This window comes from Ciconia boyciana, chromosome 22 (genome assembly GCF_034638445.1).
Source record: "Ciconia boyciana chromosome 22, ASM3463844v1, whole genome shotgun sequence".
Lineage (NCBI taxonomy): Eukaryota > Metazoa > Chordata > Aves > Ciconiiformes > Ciconiidae > Ciconia > Ciconia boyciana.
Genome location: NC_132955.1, coordinates 3,889,442 through 3,907,953, shown reverse-complemented (window position 1 = coordinate 3,907,953; position 18,512 = coordinate 3,889,442). Strand labels below are relative to the sequence as shown.

General features: G+C 55.1%; 1 protein-coding gene across 3 annotated transcripts; it reads right to left on the bottom strand.

The window, feature by feature from the left end:
• Positions 1-2,747: 2,747 nt before the first annotated feature.
• Positions 2,748-16,964, bottom strand: LIMD2 (LIM domain containing 2). 3 transcript variants are annotated; one of them, XM_072885622.1, is made up of 5 exons: positions 16,798-16,964; positions 7,994-8,130; positions 5,261-5,305; positions 4,863-5,002; positions 2,748-4,311 (listed from the first exon to the last, which is right to left on the bottom strand). In XM_072885622.1, exons 2-5 carry the CDS (start codon positions 8,033-8,035, stop codon positions 4,152-4,154), a joined length of 387 nt encoding a protein of 128 aa, XP_072741723.1. In that variant the 5' UTR covers positions 8,036-8,130; positions 16,798-16,964; the 3' UTR covers positions 2,748-4,151. The 3 variants fall into 3 exon arrangements, with proteins under 3 accessions (XP_072741723.1, XP_072741724.1, XP_072741727.1); XM_072885623.1 differs by lacking the exon at positions 16,798-16,964 and adding an exon at positions 10,100-10,225; XM_072885626.1 differs by lacking the exon at positions 7,994-8,130.
• Between the last annotated feature and the right edge of the window lie 1,548 nt (positions 16,965-18,512).

Genomic DNA, 18,512 nt, shown 5'->3' with positions numbered 1-18,512 from the left:
CTTTCTTGAGCTGAAAGGCAGGTTGATAGCGGAAGCCTCGTGCTTGCGTGGAAATGCAAAATAAAGTTGTGGCGTGTGTAATACAAATAAAGGTTATTTGTTGCTCGTCAGTCATGTTGTTTCTTCGGTGGCAAGACCAGATCTGTGCTTTGGAGAAGAAGCGCAGGTGGCAGTGTGCCATTTTCTGTGCTTCAGATTAAGGGCCGGTTTAAGTGTGGCGGCAGTCATCGATACACCCTGGGACAGCCCTTGTGCTGCTATTAAAGCCGCTGTTCTTGAGCTCTCACTGCATTGCCTTGGAGCCCAAAAGAGCTGTAGCATGCTCTGCTTTGGCTGCAACTTTTTTCTGCTTCTCTGGCTCCTCCATGCTGGAGCAGCAGAAAGAAGTCCCAACAGGAACCAGATCGTGACTTGAAAGGAACTTTAAGTAGTTCATCTCAGCACAGCTGGGTGCAAGCGCCCTCGAGTAGGTCTGTAGGCAGTATCTGTCGCCCTAGCTCTTGCTCTGCTTGCCAAATGCTGCAGGTTTCTCTCTGGACTCAACTGTCTGGACAGCTTCTGTCTCCATATCGCTTTGAAACATCTTTGTCTGCGGCTGGCGCGGGGTGCCGCTGTGCGGTGTCGCTCTGCAGTGCTGCTCAGCCTCACTGGGGACCACAAAAAGCTTCCCCCCACCACTCAAAGTTGATGGCTGGCTTCTGGCCACTCAGAAATTTCGAATGAAAAGCTGTAATAATGATTGGCAGCTATGTATGCTGAGAACCTGTGGTCCTTCTTCTCTTCGTGGGTATTTACACCATTAAATCTTACCCCCAGCTGTGGGGTCTGAACATCCTGAATCCTGGTAACTCCATACGTACAGACTGATGGTGTAGACTGCCAGTCAGGGGAGGCTGCTGGCAGCTGGAATGGGAAAAGACAGCCCTTGTGCTTAAAGATGGAGATTTGAAGCAAGGGTGTTGCAGTAAGAAGTCACAGTGTCTGCTCAGAAACGGGATTTTTGCATGTGTTGCCCAAAAGGTATGCTAAGGCTGGGGGTGATTCAGAAGGAGGTTTCCAGTCCCAGTGGAGTGAGACTAGCTCTCATCATAAAATCAGCTGGATTTTAGCTAAACATTAGGACAAAGAGACAATGTTTGGGGCATATTTTTTTTTTAATCTGTTTCAGAGAAACCTCACAGTCAGAGACATTTTAAGCTGGGATTCTGTAGTGCTGCTCCTTCTGGTACGCCCTGGGAAAGTGTGCGCTGTCATTTGTGCAGTGCACCACCTTTGAAATGTATCAGGCAGATAAGATAAGCTCAAAGCGTTTAAAATATCTTCCCACGTGTGTTACCACTAGGGTTTCCCTGTGTGCAGAGCCTGGCATGTTAATCGGGGAAGCAGGAGTTTGCCGTTCGCTGCTTTGTGTGCAGCAGCCATTCTGTGAAACGTAGCTGCATCGAACATCTCTCTCCCCCACGTGAATCTGATGCTCATCAGATTTGCTTCCCTCCCCTGAGCTGTGGTGCCTGGGTCAGGTTGCTGCAGCCTGTTTCAGTAATATATAGCCTGGTCGTTGGTTCCTGCTCTCAAAATCAGAAAAAGGGACTGTGCAGAAAACAATCATATAGCAGGCTGGAGATCTCACACCTCTTGTGCTAGCACATGCTCTCTCCATTTCTGCTACATCAATGAGAGTTTTCTGTGCCCATATGAAAAGGGAGCAAGTAGAAAATGGTGAGTGCTACTGTCTTGAGACAAAATCCCAAATTTCAGTTTCTGGGAGGGAAGGAGAGAAATATGGAACATCATTGTTCTTCTTGCTTAATGTTCTCTTTTTAACTGAAAGCCCAACATTTAAAAGCTGGGATTTTTTTTCTCCCTTCCCTACCCCAAAATCATCTGGTATAGTTAAAAATGCTTTGTATCTGATTGCCCTGCTGTGCAGAAAAGAGCAGCAGCCTGCTGAGGTGAGGGAATCGGGAAGCAAGGCCAGCAAGAAACAGGAAGCGAAACCGAGGAGTCTGCTTTCATTTTCTAAGCCGATCTTAGGAAGGAAGGGGCCACAACCCGAAGAGCATCACAAGACCCTCGCCGCAGAGCAGCAACCGCTTGGTTTCTGTTTTACGACAATGAATGCTGCAGGGCTGCTCAGGATGCAGCTTTTGTCATGGTGTAAATGTTGCCTGCGTGTTGGTGTGAGGAGGAGTCGGCAGCACCTGCATGATGGGGACAGTTAAAGCACTCGGTGAGGCTGGAACTCCCTTGGAGCCTTGCCAGGGTCTCTGTTCGTATGCAGTCCCTGCTGTGCTGGCAGTGGAAATCCCCAGGTGGTCCCCACCCAGAAGAGCTGACAGACCTGCCCTTTAAAAAGCCCTTAACTAAAAAGGAGAAATAACGTGTCCAACAGGAGGGACATCAGGCTCCTGGGGTCATCCAACACGTATCTTCCCCGAGGTCAGGTGTGACTGCAGGCAGCTTTGCCAGCAAAGGAGAGCTGTGGAGGTGCTGCGGGGCTGTTGGTGCTCACCCGGAGCCCCAGAAGGACTTGTGTTGAGGGAGGAGTGCCACAGTGGCCTGGGCTAAGAATGCATCTCTATACGCACCATCTGTTCCTCCTGGGACTCCTATGAACTACCCATACCCATCTTTTTCCCTCTTCAGTCCTTAGCTCCTGTTTTCATGGCTGTGTCTGGATTCTCCCAGACAGGACGTGCTCAGTGGGAGCGGATGTTATCAGCCAGTGATGGAATAGGGGCTCTTGCTGTTGATACCAAAGGCTGTTGCTCTGCTGTGTGGGTTCTGCTAGTTTCTGTGCTGTGTGGGCTCTGAAAAGCCTAATTCCCATAGCATTTGAAAGACGTGGGATTCCTAAATGCTTACTCTTTCAAGCTAGTCTTACAAATCATGTGTGGAGGAAGGAGGTAAATAATAATTAAAAACAGACTGACCTGCTTTCCCTGGTTTCACTGCATTAGGCTCTCCAGCCTGGCAGGTCTTGTTGGGCTCATTCATTTGTATGGACTGTGCTGTCCAAACATCACAGCTCAGCAGATGGGGTTGATCCAAACCAGACCTTGTATTGCACCACTCAGCCCAGCTCCGATGCCCGTCCTGCCCGTTGCGCCGGCTGCAGAGTGAATCAAGCCAGCATCTGCTTGCGGAGGCAGGGCACAATGTTTATTGATACGGAGGGGGCAGCAAGTAAGCCGCAAAAGGTACGCAGGGCAAAGGGGTGGATCTAATTCACAGGACGGTGAATTCCCTTTGAGGGTGGTCCGGGCTCCGTGGGGAAGCTGGCGTGCGGTTACAGCTGGGGTGTGTAGCTCACAGGGCAGTAATGCTGGCCTGCCTTTTGAAATCCTGGGTTCAATCCCCAAAGGGGATCCCCAGTCTGCCTCAGTCATAACGTTACGCACACATGTCCAGGAATACTTTTGTGATCCTGCATGGGCAGAGGCTCTTTCCACAGTAACTGGGCAGTAAGAGGCAGACGTGACTGCTACTCCCACCTCCCCGGGCCCCTGGGAACACAGGACAAGACAGGGAAGGCTCGGAAACCTTGTATTACAAAAATAAAAGAGCGCATGGCGCAGTGTCACGCATGAAGCTGCCGTGCCAGGCTCCAGCGCAGAACGTACCAATCAAAGGCAAATATAAAAAAGACAGACACTGTTAAACAGTCGCAGGGCAACATCCTTAAGGCTGAACAATCCCAGCTGAACTGAGCTGATGTAAACCAAGGACCCTCCTTATTCGGAGCCCCAGCAAGGCAGGATTGGTGTGGCAGGAGCTGGGAGCTCTGCTGTGACTTACAGGCTAGGTAAAGCCCCCAGATCATATCCTTTTCTGTGGTGGCAGGTCTGAAACGTATGAACAGGGCTGGGGTTCCCATGGGGGCGAGTGCTTCTGGTCTGATCTCATCAGGGAGAGGGGCCTGCAGAGGGCGAGTTTCAGGGCTGGGGGCTCTACCCCCGTCGCCTCTGCCCTGTCCTTATGGCCTGTAGGATCCCTCTAAGCATCCTCCAAAGAGGGCTGGGCTGCCTCTCTTCCCTGACCGCCCACAGACTCCTGGGTCCCCTTTGCTTTACATCAGCTCAGTTAGCCCCGGCTCAGCACTGCTCCGTGCCCTCTCTGCTGGGCTCCAGGGAAGGGTGGGCTGGCCCCGCTCACGCCGACTTGGTCCCGCTCTCCACCTCCTTGTGCACCCACAGCTCCTTGTGCTGCTTGCGCCCGAAGCCCTCGTCATAGTTGCCTTTACTCTTGAAGAGCTGCTGGAAGTGGGGCTTGCAGTAGAATTCCCCGTGGAGCGCGGCGTAGCTGCCCAGGCTGGGGAAGGAGGGCAGGGTTAGCTGGGCACGGGGACTCGGCTGCAGGCTGGCGGGGAGCGTGTGAGGCTTGGGGGCACTGGGAGAGGGGAGGAAGGAGGAGGGAAGGTGCAGGAGGGGACCCTTAGAGAGGACCAACTGCTCCCTCCAGCCAGCTCAGGATGTTAGGGGCTGCTGTGAGCAGCATTAAAGGTCTGTAAAGAGGGGGGGTCCCGCAGGGCAGCTCAGCCTTGGCTCTGTGTCATCTAGGAGGAAGCTGTGGCTCAGCTCTGCATTACCTTGGAGCTCTCTCCCTGCCCTTGAGGGATAAAACTCTCCATACCAGGTGGGATTTAGTTGAGACTTGGGACCAGGTGGGCAGGTAAGCCCTTTTTTTGCTGTGACGAGTGGGCTGGGGGTCTTTACCTACCCCACGAGAAGAGGAAGGGCTGTGATGGGTGAGTGGGTGCACTGTTTGGAAGGGCCTCCCCCACCCAGGCTAGGCAGAGCCGCGGTGACACCCATCCAGCTCACCGTCAGCAAGCACCGCGGCAGCCTGGCAGCCCGGCTCACCTGAGCTTGGTGTGGCAGTGCTTGCAGCAGAAGCAGGCGTTGTGGAAGACGAATTTATCCGCCACCAGCCGCTCCATGGGATAAACGGTTTTCTGGCAGGCGGTGCACATCTCCTTCACTTGCGCCTTCAGGCTGAAAGACTGGGCAAGGGGAGACAGAAGGGAGAGAGGATGAGGAAGGGGTTTGGGATACCCTGTGCCTGGCTCCCACCACAGCCCTCTTCCCTAATATCCGTGCTGCCGTTTGCTGGAGCATTGGTTAGCGTGAAGCAGCCCCATCTCCCCTTGCCCCCCCTGTACTGCTCCACTGATGCCGGGCTGGATCGGTGCTTGGGCCTTAGGCTTTCGGTCCTTCCCCCCTCACCGTGAATCGGTAGGATGTGGTAAAATTGCAGGTACCTTGGAGCGCTGCACCGTGCTGCCTCCTGAGTTATTCTTTGCCTCCTAAGAAGGGAAGAAGAGAAATCAAAATGAGAGCCTGGACTGACAAGCCCGGTGCTGAGTTGTGCTTAAGGAGGAGCTGCAGAGGATTGGTACGGGCAGCTGAGCTGCAGGACCTCGGGGCACGCCAGAAGCCTCTGCCTGGCTGTCACGGACACGTGGTGACCGTCTCTGAACTCACTTGCCCAGAGGCCATGACCTCTGTCAGGTCCTTGTGTGCGAGTTACTTCCTGTGCTGTGATGCTTTTCCCAAAGAGAGGAGAAGGAAGAGAGGAAATTAGAAAAAAAGGAAAAAACATGTATATATTGCCGAGAAGGAACTGGGCCGCAGGAGGCTGTGGTGCTTGCCTGGGGCTGTGGGGGCAGAGCAGCCAGCGCTCTCATCCAGCACTGCTCACTGAGGCCTCTCTCTCGGACAGAGGAGCACAGCACGGCTTTGTTTCTTCCATGGCCAAGGTATCGCAGACCTCTTTTGTGGTGTTAGCACCCAAGCACAGATCCAGGAGATGTCACAGCGTAGGCATTGCAGAGCACAACCCCAGGGTAACAGCTCTCCCACCGGTGAGCAGCTCTCACCATCTGCGGGCATCGATTGCTGTCCTTGGCTACCCGGCGCAACCGCCATGCACGTCTCAGGACCCACAGCACCGGCATTACCCCTCAGGAACAACAACAGCAAAGCAGAGGAGCCCTGCTTCCACATCCCTGGGGGACAGTTTGGGCCTGTGGCCACTGAGAGGGGGAAAGGGCTTGCTGAGCTGCTGCAGCACAAGCCCCCGGCAAAACCCCCTCTGTGACCTGCGCTGGCAAAGAGTCACCTGCTGGCTTATGCCTCTCCTAACAGCAGCTCTGCTTTGGGGTGAGATGCTGCTGGTGCTCCTTCTGGCCAACAGTCATTTACCCCACAGGGCTGGAGAGTGATAATTAACCCTTCTCTTGCTGGAGGGGCACAGGGCTCTAGCAATGCTGCCGGTGGGGGTCTTTGCCTGCAGTCAGAGGGGGTAGGCTGCCAGTTCCTCCGGGGCATAACTGGGGTGCCCCTCGCTCTCATGGAGCACGTTGTGCTGGTTCCCCCTCAGCGGATGTTTTGTTTCTGAGTTCCTCTGCTAGCCCCGTTACCGGCCCTTCACGCTGCTGCGCTGCAGAGGAAACGCCTGCGCCATAGGCGAGACCGAAAAGCCTTCTTGAGTCCCTGCGGGCTGTGGGTGTGTGGAAGGCAGGAGGGGCAGCAGGGCACGGTCAGAGTTGAAGACGTGCTCCGTGGCGTTCTGCAGCTTGGTGGGAGCAGATGTTACTCGGACCCTGCAGCTGCGGGAGGAGCAACAGGGCAGAGAGATCCGAGCGCTGAGGTGCCGTACCTCTGCCCCCAGGATTTCCGAGCGGGGTCTCAGTGCACGCTCTCCCATCTGCAGCTGCAACAACTCATCTCCTCCCAGATCACCTCCCGCTCCTCCCCTCCGCTTGCTCCACTGTGCAGCCCCACAGTCCTGCACCCTCCCCAAGCTGGCTGTTTGCACAGGCACCCACTGGGTCCCAGTCAGCCACCTGCAAGTATTTTAGCCTGCCTTTGCACTGACGGAAGTGCCCCGTTCTTCTTTCAAACAGTCAGGATCAAAGGGGTAAACACACTTTTAGCAAGTGTGGACCAGCCAGGACTGCTTTACAACAGACTGGCTCACCCTCTGCGCTGTTTGTTCCCGAGGCTGGGGCAGCGTGACTCCAGAACATCACCCCGCTGCCTCCTTGTCCTTCCTCGTGCTGCTGGTTTGGCTCTGCTGGCCAGCACTGCCCCTTCTCTCTGCCCCCAGGCTGATCTCCCATCCCCATTCCCCCTGCTTTGTCCTTCCTCATCGTTTCTCCTTTGTATTTTTGGAAACAGTTTGTCTGAGAGACGCACAGGAAACTCTCACTTCGCTGAGCTGCCTCTTCAGACGTTTCTCAGCTGCTCTCATTGACTGAGGTCAGGGACGTGATCTTCCTCTCACTCCCACAAGGCTGGAAGAGTAAGCCAAAGTCAACAGAGGGACATGGGCAGCGAGGAGACTCGGGCCGTGTAAAACCAGTTGCATCCCTCGGCACTGGTAAAACAACCGCAGGTGCTCTCCTGGGGTTAGGGTTTAAGATATTGTTTCCAGGCTCGGCTGACCAGAGCTAAGGAAAATGCTGCCTCTTTGGAGCTGCAATACATCCGTTCCCAAGGCTACAGGCAATCCACCGTTGCTCGTCACTTCTCGGCAGCCTTCTGGCTCCGATCAGGCACGCTATCTATTTCATATCTGATATATCCTCCCTCGGGGAAGGGCCATATCCTGTCCCAGCAGGAGATGTTCTTGAGCCTTTATGTTTTTCCATCTCCAATCACTCCAATCCTAAGCAGCTCGCATGCTCTCAATTGTCATCACAGAAAGCCATGGAAACACAAACAAACAGTCGGCAACTTGAGACGGGAGCAGGGTGAGCAGCTCTGGACGGACCAGAGCCTGGACGCTGGCGTTGCAATGTGCTCAGCAAACAGCACCTTCTGCTGGAACATTCCTGTCCCCAGTTTTGTTGTTTGAGTAGCAGTGACCGTGCCTTTGATCACCCTAAAATGTCAAATCTGGAATACAGCTTCTGTACACAACCCTCCCATCCCTGAGAACCAAATCCCGGGTTCAAATTCTCATACGAACCGCAGGGGATGCTACGTACATGAGTTGGGGGTGGGCTGGCGGGTCCCGTGGCCTGGAACATGGTTCCTTTCCCTCCTCCGTCTATTTAATCCTGAGCTTGAAGTTTGTGGGCCGATGTTCCCTGGGGAGGTGTCTAAGACAGACCTCTTGCAACACCTGGAAAGGAAATGTCAACAGGAGCGGGGCTGGTTTCATCACCAACCCCGGCAGCTGCACAGCTCTGCAGGAGCTGGTGCGTGACAGCAGCAAGCTCAAAGCTTCCTCCATGGGCTCCCCGCAGCCTCTTTGGTCTAGGGATTTCTTGAGGGATCCAAGAGATTTAGGCACACCAGACTGGGCTGGCAGACAGGAGATGCAGGTCTGGAATGCTGCTCGGTTTTAGGAAGCTGGCAGGTGATCGGGCACTGAGGTGAGGCTAGCGTACAGCTCGGTAGCTCTAGTCCTCTTTCCTATACAAAGATATTGGGCTAGGATGGGAGAGGGCTGCTGGAAACATGAGCAGAAGGTGATGTGATGGCTTCTGCTCCAAACCCACGTGTGGACGGCAATTGCCAGGCAATGGCCAAGCTGTTAGCAGCAAGGCTACGACTCCCAGCCAGAGCTGCTGTCCTGCCGAGGCAGCGAAACCAGTGCCCAGTGTTTCACTAATGTAGCCACTAAAGGACTGGTATTGCTGGAGCAAGGACTGTCATTTTAGTCTAATTTTAGCCCAGAAAAGCCTTGCTGAACAGAGCAGATCACAGCCCAGCAGAGCGAGTGATGGGGATTTTGTCTTCTCGGGGGAGCCCACGTTGCCTTTAGGCTGAGACCCGTGAGCTGTGGCCTCTGTGTGATGTGCTGGGTGCCCGGGAGGATGAGTTTGACAGGTCTCGGACCAATTTTAATGCAGCACTGAAAAAAAACCCACCAGCATCGCAAATCACCCCTTTTGGTAAAAATTAGCTGAAAAGGCACTGACAGATCCTCAAGGGTTTTTCCCCATTGCACCTTGCCTTCAAAACACCCATAAAAGGTCAGGCTTGATGAGCCCTGTTTTGCATATGCAAGGCAGAGATGTGGGGTTGAGCAAATGATGCAGAGGGAGGAGCGGAGCAGGGAATAGGAGGGTGAAGGGGTGGCTGTGCAGCTCTGCCGTGATGGGGATGTGCTGCGGGCTGGCAAATCAGCACCCCCCCCTCCTGTCTGGGGCTGCTTTCCTCTCCTCCTGAAACTCTCCTCCTCATATTGTCACCCCAAAAACTTACCTGCTGCCCAAGGGCTGGGGTAGACCCTGAGAAGGCAGGAGAACGTGCTGGGGTTGAGGGCTTGGGGTAGGGGATGTCTCCGCAATGCCAGTCTCACGGTGACATTTGCAAACCTGCCCTGGGTTTTGGGGGCTCTTTGGCTGCCTAAGAAGTCCCAACACTCAGCAGCTGACAGCAGGCTTGTGTCGTGCCCAGCCGAGCACCCAAAATTAGTGACTGCTTTCAGAATTGAGAGGTCTTTGCTCCAGGTCCTGAGCAGCGGTGGGTGAGCTGGGCTCCCCCTCGCAGGCCTGGGGGGCTGGACGGCCCTCGTCGCAAACATTCACAGCCTCGTCTGAGAATACGGCTCCGATTTTACCTAAATCATTTCCCGTCTCCTCTGCGGTTTGCTTGTTATTTCCTGCTCGCCGAGCAGGGCGGATGGCAGCACGCAGGCGGCTGCTGCCGTACCCAGCATGTGCCGGGGGCCCGAACCTAGAAAACCCCTCTGGTCCCTACCCCACGCACGCCTCTAACGCGGATGCACAACCCTCCCCCTTTTCACCTGCCTTTCACCCTCTCCCCTGCCTTTGCCACAAGCATCTCTCCACCCCCGGCTTCCCTCCCTCTTCCCTCATAGCTCATCTTCCTCCCCTACCCCAGCCACCTTCTTTCTCTCAGTTTCCCCAGTCTCTCCATCATCCCCCTCTTGCCCTTGCCCATACACACACGCTCCCTGGCTCCTTCCACCTACTGTTTGTTCCTTTGCTTCTCTTGCCCCCAAACCTTGATCCCTTCAATGCCATCCCACTTATCCTACCCCCTGGCTTGATGTTCTCCATCCAGCCCCATCCTCCGGGTCTCCTTCCTCTTAACGTCCCTCTTCCCCTCCGTGCACATACCCTGCTTGCAGCCTCGTGCCCACGCTCTCCCAGCCTTCGTTTCAAACGAGCGGTCCCCTCGGTGTAGCTGCCCTACAGGCATGTGAGTAGAAGTTGCTAAACGTCCTTCCTGCCGAAGGACAGGAGGCAAGAGTAGAAATCTCAAAGGGGAAGGGTGTGCTGAAGCGATAAGGGAAACAGAACAAGTTAGAAACCGCAGGAGGGTTTCTAGGAGGCTCTCAGCTGCTGTCATCGCTCTTCCAAGGAGGCATTAGTCTGCACAGGATGGGATTTGAGCCCAAGGCAGTCAACACAAGCCTCCATGAGCAGAGGAACACCAGTGGCACAGGCTTTGCTTAAGGACATGCTGCCACATTGATGTTATGAAGCCTTCACAATTGCTAGGGCAACCCTCCACGCGCAGGGGGCTCGCTGATTTTCTGAGGAGCACTGAGGGCATCTGTGACAAAGCAAGAAAGCCAAGTCCAAGTCTCCATGGTGGAGGCTGGCACTGTAACTGCTAGACCCGACTGCTCCAAACCTCTGTCCCCTGAGGCTTTTTGCCATCTATGCAGCCTGGGAAGAGCAGGACTGAGGACTGTCCCTCTCCTAGTCACGCAGCCAGCAATTCCAGTCATCTGGCTCAGGACAAGGTGAGAACCCCTTTGTTTCTACAGCCTCCTCTCTTCCTGCCCCTGCTGGGAGCATCCGATGGCCAGTGTAGACAAAAAAACCTTTCTCCACGGGATCTGGGCTTGTGCTGCCTACCCAGGGAGACAGAGCCGCCCCCGATGGCAGCACTGGTGGCCACAGCGTGGCAGTCACAGAGGGAGGTGGATCTCGGTGTGCTCCAGAGACATGGCACCACAGCCAGCAGGACGTACTCAGTGCCCGAGCTGCCAGCCCATAGGTCATCGCAGGCAGCTGCCGGTCCTGCTCTGGGGGCTTTTTTGGTGATCTCAGCAAGCTGGTGTTCGCCTGAGGCCCTGGGGGTTGGAGCTTGTCTGGCGTCCACAGGGGACGCGTGCCTGCTGCCGTGTACGAGCAGCTAGAGAGGTGCTATGGCTCTGTCTTCTAGCACCGAACAGGGAGCAGGTTGGGGTGAGGAAGGCAACGTTCATCCCAGAAGCTGCTCAGTCGCAGAGCTTTTGCCCAGCAGCCACTCCTGTCCCCTCGCACCTTCCTGCCTGACCTGGGGGCAGATGCGGGGAGAGGGAAGCGTCTGGGGTGGCCCCTCAAGGAAATTCCCCAATCCCCCCGACCTGCCTCTGACGCGTCGCGTTTCCCGCAGCCAGGATGGGTGCGGGGAGCCTTTCCCCCCTTCTCCTCACCAGCGGGGCTGCCCTCGCTGCCGAGCCAGCCTGCTCCTAGCGGGCCCCCGGCCCGGCACAGCCCGGCGCTGGCTAATGGCCTCTCCGAAAGCCGATGGGTTTCCGGCACAGGAAAGCAGCGTGACTGCGGAGGGCGAGAGGCCCCTCTCTGCCATATGGTTCCCATTAGCAGCCCTGTGAAGTGTATGTTTACTGCTGGGATCGCTGCACCATTGCAAGAGGCTTTCCCAAAGGCAAAGCGCAGTGTGGGGGATCCGGGCCCCTTCCTCCTCCATCCTGGGAGGACGCGGAGTAACCCCGGCAGCACGGCGAGGCACGGGCGGGGGCTCAACACCTCGGAGAGGCTGTCAAGCCTCTCCCCCAGGAAACTGTGGGCTAAGCCGATTGCTGTGGGGTCTGATGTCCCCGAGATCATGTGCAGGATTAGTGCAGCCTACGCACACGGGACAGCCACTGACCCTCCAGCGCGGTGGCCAGCTCAGCCCATGGTCTCCCTCAGCAGGACTGCATGGGGAGGAGGTGAAGAGCCGCTGGAAGAGCCTGTCTCCTGAGCCTGGGAATCACCCAGCTCACTGCCCAGCTGGGCCCTGTTTCTGCACCTTGGGGCCTCACGGCCAATCCACACCATGAAACAAAGCGTGGTGCAGAGTCGGCGCCAAATGGGCCAGCGCCAGAACCGGGCGCAGCACTGCCAGGGAAGGAGGTACGGCAACCCCAGTGCTGCTTCAGCTTCTCAAGTGTGGAAAGAAACGGCGAGCTGCGGTTTGAGGGGCATGATGGAGCAAGCCTGGTGGTCATGGCTCCATCTTTAGCCATGGAAGACCCCAATTCAGCTTCAGATCTTGTCTCCTTGTGTGACTTCGAGCCAACCACTTGACCTCACCAGTACTGGGGACCCAGGGCAGGTCCCTGCTGGCTTGACGCAGGGTGGAGGACTCCAGGGAGGAGCAGCCGGGCCACTGCTGTGGACACCACTACCCTCCTCATCAGGTTTCTGGAGAGCAGCCCCACCACACGGACCTGCCCCTGCCCACACCCCACGGCGCAGAGCTACCTTCCACCAGCCTGCCCCACTAATCTGCTTTCCATCCACGTTCTGCGCCCGGGCTGCCTCTTGAAAGGCTGCCAGTGGGCAGGAAATCTGCAGCCGAAATGCTGAGGGATGCTGACAAGGAATAGTTGTGGGGAGGAACAGGGCTGCCTTTGTCAGGGCAACAATGGAGGACCCGCATGAGCCAGGAGGGAGCCCGAGGGAAGCCCCTGCCCACCCGCTCTGCTCTCCCACCTTCAGCCCTGCCTTGGCTTGCCTGCCCTGAGGAGGAGGTGCACGGGCCTGGAAGGACCAGGGGCGAGGGGGACCGGGCCGGTCCCCAGCCCCTGCCTCTCAGCGAGGGGCAGGAGGATGCTGCTGGGATTCATCCATTTTCCAGAAGTGGAAACTGAAGCACGGAGCAGCCCATTCCTGGGACCGTGGCCATGTTTAATGGCATCCATTAAAAACCATGGTCTGAAAGGAGTCTCTGCTCCCTAGGATCTCCTGTCTTGCTAGGAGCTCAGATAGAGCAGACAAATACAGCAGAAAGCCTGCTGGGAGGATGAGAAGAGCCTCTTTTCCAGGCAGAGACAAATCCTTCTCAGCAGTGCCAGATGACAGAGCAAGCGGCAATGGCCAAAAATTGCAGGTTGGGAGGTTCAAGTTGGACATAGGCAAAACTGCTTCGCTGGGAGAAAGGCTTGGAAGCTCTGCAGCATGGTACTAATTAAGTGCAATATAAACCAGGTGCAAACAAGCACGACAGGCAAACAGCAGTTCATGCTCCTTCCCTCCCCTTTTCAGTTTTTCTGTAGTCTCTTCCATAAACCATGCTCCACCTGGAAACCTCACCTGCTGGTTTCCTACATAAATGTATATCCATTTACCATTATAGTGGCATTATGTTCCTAGTTCTTCTCCCACCATAGTATTTGCCTCTCAGAGGGATTCATAAAGAGTAATCACATTCCTTATCAGTCTTTTTTTAGCAGGAGAAGCCAATTCCCTTTAATCTGTTCTCATAAGGTGGGTTCTCTGTTCCTACAGCCACCTTGGTGGTCTGCTGCAAGTGGGTGAGCTGGCCTGGATGCACCACACTGAAGGAGATCTCAGACCTTTGTATTCTGGTACGAATACTTCTCTGGCACCCCTGAAAACATCTGGCCTGATGTGCTCTTCCTCTGTCACCTCTGCCAGAAATCCTAGATGCTCTTTCTTCTTCGGTGCCCCCCACTTGCCGAGGTCCCTCCAGGCTGCAGCAGCTTCGTGTTGCGGGTCCCCAAGTGCCTGCTCTGGCACAACTCTACTTCAGCCATTTCTAGGACTCCACTCTCATCTTCCTGTTTGCTGATCTGTTTTTTCTCACCACGGGCAGATCTCCTGACTTCTAAAGGGATTGTTAACAAGATCAGTCCCTAGAGCTCTCCTTGTGGAAGGATCCAAGTGTCTTTCCAGTTTGCTGTCTCTTCACTATCCTCTTTCCTGTCTCCACCTAAAATATTCATTTCCTTGGGACACTGTATTAAGTGCTTTCCTTAAATCCAGATTCATGAGGCCCTGTTGTTTCAGAAGTCGGTTATCATATCCAAGGAAGATACTGAGCCAATTTGACATGATCTGTGTTAAAACCACGCTGCATTTTATTCTGCTTCCCAACACCATGTCTTTGATTACTTTTCCAAAACTATTCTAGAAGCTCACCTTTTACTGTACTCCAGTTAGTGGACCTGTAATTTCCTCTTTCCCCAAACATAACCTGTAAATGTTATGTTGGCTAATCTCCTCTCGTGGAATATCACCTGTAAAACACCAGACTTTGGACTGGCATTTCCTATGTGGGTTAGCCCATCTCTTGAGCTCTGAGAGCCCCTCCTGAGAGCTTCTGCTGTTTCACCATCTGCAGACGCAGCAAGAGCAGGAGTGAGTCCTGTTCCAGGCACCCCAAAACACAGCACAACCACTTTCCATGGTCCCTGCCTCCACACAACCCCTGCGAGAGCTGCTGTGTCCTCCTGCGTTTGCTGTCCAAATGCAGATTGTGTCAAAAAAAAAAAACAAAAAAAGCCACCAAAATCATATTCATAGGTTAAATCTCTCAAGAGATCATTCTTTTTGAGCTGCCCTGTCTATTTTCAGCCTTCACCTCCATCCCCTTTTAGGATCCACGATGCCATACAGCCCAGTATAGGATCTGGTGCTCTGCAAGGCCACGGGAGTTCAGTGGAGCAATGAGTGTGCTGGGAAAAGCAAGCCCTGGAGAGGCACATCAGGGGTTGCTGAGGCTCCTTGTGTCTGAAAACCCCTGAGCTGGCCATACGGAGAGGGTTATGGGCACACCAGAGGAGTGAGAAATATGTCTAAAGTATGCTTAATATTGATTGCAATAATCCCTTCACCCAGATGTAATGTTTTCCATCCCAGAGCTTTTGCTAACAGCTAGGTAAGCTCTGCAACACCCCCAGATGGCAGATAAAAATGACTTAACTGGAAAGTGAAAGGCAGACACCTCTGGGGGAACATGGCAGCTGCCTGACGATGGACAACAACCCTGCAGAAGCTGAGGATGGGCGAAAAGGAAAAGAAAATCTCCATCGCCATGTAGGACTGCAGGGGGTAGTTGTAGGCTCACAGGACTGACTCGCTGAAGGAAACCAGAAGAGGAACTCCCTTCCCTAATGAGAAGTCTCGTGGGATTTTTGTTGACCAAAAAAGGTCAGGAACCTAGTTTTGAGCTGTATGAAAAAGAAGATGCATCCAGTCACTTTGCAAAGCCCAAGAGGCTGGTTCTGACAGACCCTCACTTCTTAACTGGGAATTTGCTTCTTGCAGGGCTCCCATTTGAAAAGGACATTAACACTGGGGCCGTTTTGGACTAGGTTCGATCGGTTGCCCTGCAATTATTTTGTAACCTACATTAATAATGCTGCAGATGTGCTACTCCTGGCCTTAAATACACGACGGCTCAGCTGGGGCACCAGATGTCTTCCCTGCGAGAGCCCTCACACGATGTCTTCGGTGGACAAAGCCCAGTTTCCAAGGCATGATCCAGGCTGCTGAATTATCATGTTCTTTCAAAACTGATGCCCACCCCATGAACAAAAATCAGCAGAAAATTGATCAAAAATATGATCTACCAGGTAGCTTAGCTGGTCTCAAGTGATCCAAGGGGATTAGACAGATCAGACTGTCTCAAAACATGGTAGTTACAGCACCGGCACTGGGACTCAGGAGAGCTGAACCTGATTCCCAGCTCTGCTGCTAATTTTTGGGTGACAGTGGACGAATAGTTTCATTTTTTTTTCTGTTCCCTTCCCCCCCCCAATGAAAACAGAGCTGCTCTCCTTTGTGAAGCCCTGGGGGACCCCTGGCTGTCTAAGGGTTATGTCAGAGCTCGGGGTATTTGTGTTGTTATTAAATCTCACAGTCGTGCAACAGCCTCCCCAGGGAAGTGATGAAAGACCTGTCGCTGGAAAGGTTTAAAGACAGGCTGGATGAGGCGGTAGGAGACACGCCATCGAGAATTAGCAGGCATTAACGAAGGGGGATAAGGGAGTCGGGATCTAACAGGTTTTCTTCCATCTCTGCTCTTTCTGATCAGCTTAATAAAATGGATCTGTCCAGCCCCCCTCCAGCATGTACTGCAGCACACAACAAAGGGGGAATTACAGCCCAAACGGGGAGCACGAGCCCCAAAACGCTGCACCCCAAGCTGCCCGCTGCAGCAGACCCAGTGAACACAGGCCTCCGCTTGCTCTTGTCCCCGTGCTACGCTGGGTGCAAGCCCCTTGCCCCCCAGCTTACACGGGGCAGGGGGTGCTCCCCCCCTTCAGCAGCATCCCAGCAGGCTCCTGGAGCTCAGACAGCATCTCCTTGCCCCCGCCTGACCCCGGTGAGGCCACCCAGGGCCGAGAACAGATCCCCTTGTGTTTCCCCCCACCCTGAATCTGCTTCCCGCAACTACCTCGGCCGAGCCTCCTCCCAGAGCAAAAAAGTTCCCAGCGCATCTGGTTGGGACCTCCTCCCGGGGGGCTGTGCAGGGGGGATGAACCCCCCATCTGCTGGGTGGCTCCTGGCCAGCGGTGCTGCCTCCCGGCACTCTCCCTGTCTTTGCATTCCTCCCTCCTCTCCATCCCTTTCTCCCTGGGCGCTTACCTCTCTCCCTCCCCACCGCTTGGTCTTGCTTTCTCCCCCCCAGCATCTCCCTCTCTTCCCACCAGCTGAGCAGAGCCGCAATCGGTGGCAATCCCCGGGACGGATGAACCCCCTCGCTCCCCACATCTCGGGGACCATCATTGTCTCCCGCCGAGCCACCCACCGCCTCTCAGCCCTGTTGTTCTCCACGAGCGAAGGCTCACCATATGCCTGGGCTCCTCACGGTGATGCCGAGCAGGAGGGCTTCACCCTGGTAGGGTGGGTCTGTCCGGCCGTGGGTCTGTCCGGCCGTCCCTGATGGCAGGGTGTTCTCGCTCCCTTTCTCCCCGCTGCAGAGGCTGGGGCTGTGGGAGCGGGAACCGTTTCCTGCGAGCTCCCACGGCCGCCTCGCGAGCCCTTTTATCGCCGGGCTGCCGCGGTGATTGGCTCTCGGCATCGTACCGTCTTCCAGCCGCTCGCTCCTTTGTGTGAAGCCAACCTCTAACCCCAAACCTTCCCCAGCCCCTCTCTTCCTGGCCTCCCTCTCCCCAGCTGCCCCCAGACCCCTACAGCCTCCTTGACCCGGCCACCGACCCCGAGAACTTGCCTCTGCTTTCCTCCCCGCCAGCAGCGTGCCCCCCCGGTGTAATTAGCTTTTGCCCAGCCTCTCCCCCCACTCCTTGCCATGTGCGGTGGGCTTCGCTCGAGACTTTGGACGTGGCCTTGGGCTCTCTCCATGCGGCACTAACCCACTCGTGTAAGGTTTCCTGCAAGCATCCTGGAGGATCCTGTCCCTCCAGGGTCTGCAAAAGCCAAACTCACCCCCCCCAGCCTCAGCAAACTGTTTGCAGAGGAAGGATCTTATCAGGCAGCGGCAGGGAAGGGGGATCCCCATGCCCCCGGCTCCTCACCCCCCCGGGGGGGCAAAACTGAGACGTGATGGCTTCGGAAATCCAGGTCTTACTCCACGGAGAGTTGATGAGCCGTGCGTGGGAGCGGTGCTGTGTAAGGTGGTCGGTAGATCTGCCAGGGCAGGTGCTCGTAGGGTGAGCAAAATTGCTGCCTGGACAATAAAGCCAGCTTCCCCTGTGCCGCCCCTGGGGTTTGGGACCAGGGGGCTGAAGTTTGGAGGGCTGAGAGTTCCCCAGAAACAGGGAAAAACGTTAGGATTAAATAAGTTAAATATTAATAGTTAAAACCTGAAGGGAACTCAGAGGAGGCTTGAGACCAGCCAAGGAAGCCGGATGGCCGTGAGCTGGCAGAAAGGCAGAGGTACCCTGTGGCTCTGAGGACTTCGCCTTAGCCTCCCAAGCCCCTCTAATGGGGGATAAATGGAGGCAAAATATGCGATGGAGTGGTGGGAAGACCTTTGATAATGATGATGCAGGAACAAATATTCTTGCTTGGGCTCCTCACCACAGTGTGGTGCCGCTGGAAAGAGCCAAACGCCAGCTGGAAATGGCCCCGAGTCTGAGCTCGGTGCCCGAGCCCAGCAGCAGAGGCAGGTGATCTTTGTGTGCAGAGTTTGTCTGTAATTCCCTGTACAAAAAATACGATTAAGGAATTTATGGAGGTGTTTACTGGACAAGGAGACAGCGGTGATATGATTTATCACCTCTGTCACTCTGCATCACCCAAATAGCATCTGTGATGAAAAGGCTTGCTGCCACCGAGAGCAAATAAAAGAGGAATTTGACTTGATAGTAAAATTAGCTGTCGCCGAGCAGATCCAGACCCAGTGATGGGTATGGTCATACGTATCACGCAGCAGGAGACTGGCAGGGCTGCAAAAGTCAGTGTCCATCTGGGCACGGGGAAGAGCGGAAGAGCATCCAAGGCATCACCGCGCTGCCCCGAAACGAGGGCAGGCGTGCAGGAAGCCTGGGGCGAATGAGCCCCGCTGAGAGCACGGCACCCATGTGCTGGCCTGGGCTCTGGG

Bases quoted from the DNA above. Each gene is read 5' to 3' on its own strand.
- LIMD2 (XM_072885622.1), bottom strand. From the start codon at position 8,035: ATGTTCCAGGCCACGGGACCCGCCAGCCCACCCCCAACTCAT. The intron at 5,306-7,993 runs GTACGTAGCATC...TTCCCTTCTTAG, and splicing joins CCAGCCCACCCCCAACTCAT to GAGGCAAAGAATAACTCAGG. The intron at 5,003-5,260 runs GTACCTGCAATT...CCCCTTGCCCAG, and splicing joins GCACGGTGCAGCGCTCCAAG to TCTTTCAGCCTGAAGGCGCA.